The 1,200-nt window shown below is 62.3% G+C and overlaps 1 protein-coding gene across 1 annotated transcript in view; it reads left to right on the top strand.

Annotated features, from left to right (window-relative positions):
* ADAMTS17 (ADAM metallopeptidase with thrombospondin type 1 motif 17) overlaps positions 1-1,200 on the top strand; it is a gene marked incomplete at its 5' end in the record, with an annotated part of 251,800 nt that continues 250,600 nt past the window's right edge. Inside the window, one exon of the mRNA XM_006020100.3 lies at positions 1-45. Within this exon, the coding sequence (XP_006020162.1) occupies positions 1-45 (45 nt within the window). The remainder of the gene's footprint in view (positions 46-1,200) is intronic.

Here is a 1,200-nt window from a genome sequence, read left to right as displayed (position 1 = left end):
AACCGCACCGACTCCTTCGCCTCCCTCAGCACCTGCGCTGGGCTGGTACTGCCCTGCCTCGTCCCCGGGGGTGCGGGCGGTGGGGGCGAGTGGAGCCGCCGGTGCAGGTGTCCTCTGCGGGGCAGGGGGCCTCGGCTCTGGAGTCCCCTTATGGGGGGGCACCTTGCTGCCGGGTGGGCCCTTGGCGCACCCAGCCCAGCTGCTCCCTCTGTGCCCAGCCCAGTCTGTCTGGTCCTCTGGTTCAGCCAGCCCCCGGAGGGGACTTGATGCCCGTGCAGACCACATGGGACAGAAGGGCATCTCCATGGCAGCCGTCCTGATGTGCCTTGCATGCACCTGCAGCGTGGCACAGGGCTGAGGGGCTGGAGCAAGGGGAGGGGGCAAAGGGCAGCTCACTGAGCATGGGGCTGGGCCGTAACCTCTGCTCCAGGTGTGCTGCCTCGGTGCTGTTGCTGCTAGGTATGATGAGCTTCAGCCGGGACTTTGTCCTGCTCCCATTGTTTCACCCCCATGCGAGCCTGCACGGCCCCTCTGCCGTTCACCCTGGCTCCTCTTGCAGCCGCTGAGTTTCTCTGTTGTTTTCCCTCTGTCCTTTCTGGTCGTCACCTTGGGACGGCAGCTCCGAAGCACCTGACAGCCTTGCGAGGTCAGGGCAGCCCCTGGAAGAACTGACCTCGTGGCACTGAGACATGCTTTGCACATTGGGTGGCAGGATTTCTCTTCCTAAGAATTAAATGTTTGCCTGTGGGTTTGTGGGACAATGGCAGGGCACGGTGCCAGGTGTGAACTCTGAGCTGGACACCGGCCCGGGCCCTCTTGAGAAGAGAGAGAGAGGGATCCTGTCAGGGAGCGGAGAGGGGGTGCCAGCGCTGCAGCAGACAGAGCTGCCTGGGAAATAGTTGGCATTGGAGGTCAGACGAATCCCGCCTTCCTGATCATGCAGAGAATGCTCGTTAATGGTAGCTGGCTACTTTCATGACCTCGGTCATCATGAGGGGTTGGCTGTTGCGGGGTTTGGGGCGCTTTGCTGGGTTTCAAGTCATGCTGGCAGCCTCCGAAAGTTGCAGAAATCGGGAGTGGGAGCCTTTGCCTGTTGCACTCGGGAGGGATCTAAGGAGGGAGTAAGCAGCTGCAGGCAGCCCGCGCTTGCACGGGGTTCGTTTCCTTCAGCAGACCCATCTGAGGGCGCTGTGCCTCAGG

The sequence above is a fragment of the Alligator sinensis genome, unplaced genomic scaffold (genome assembly GCF_000455745.1).
Source record: "Alligator sinensis unplaced genomic scaffold, ASM45574v1 scaffold210_2, whole genome shotgun sequence".
Lineage (NCBI taxonomy): Eukaryota > Metazoa > Chordata > Crocodylia > Alligatoridae > Alligator > Alligator sinensis.
This window is presented reverse-complemented; position numbering and strand designations above follow the sequence as displayed.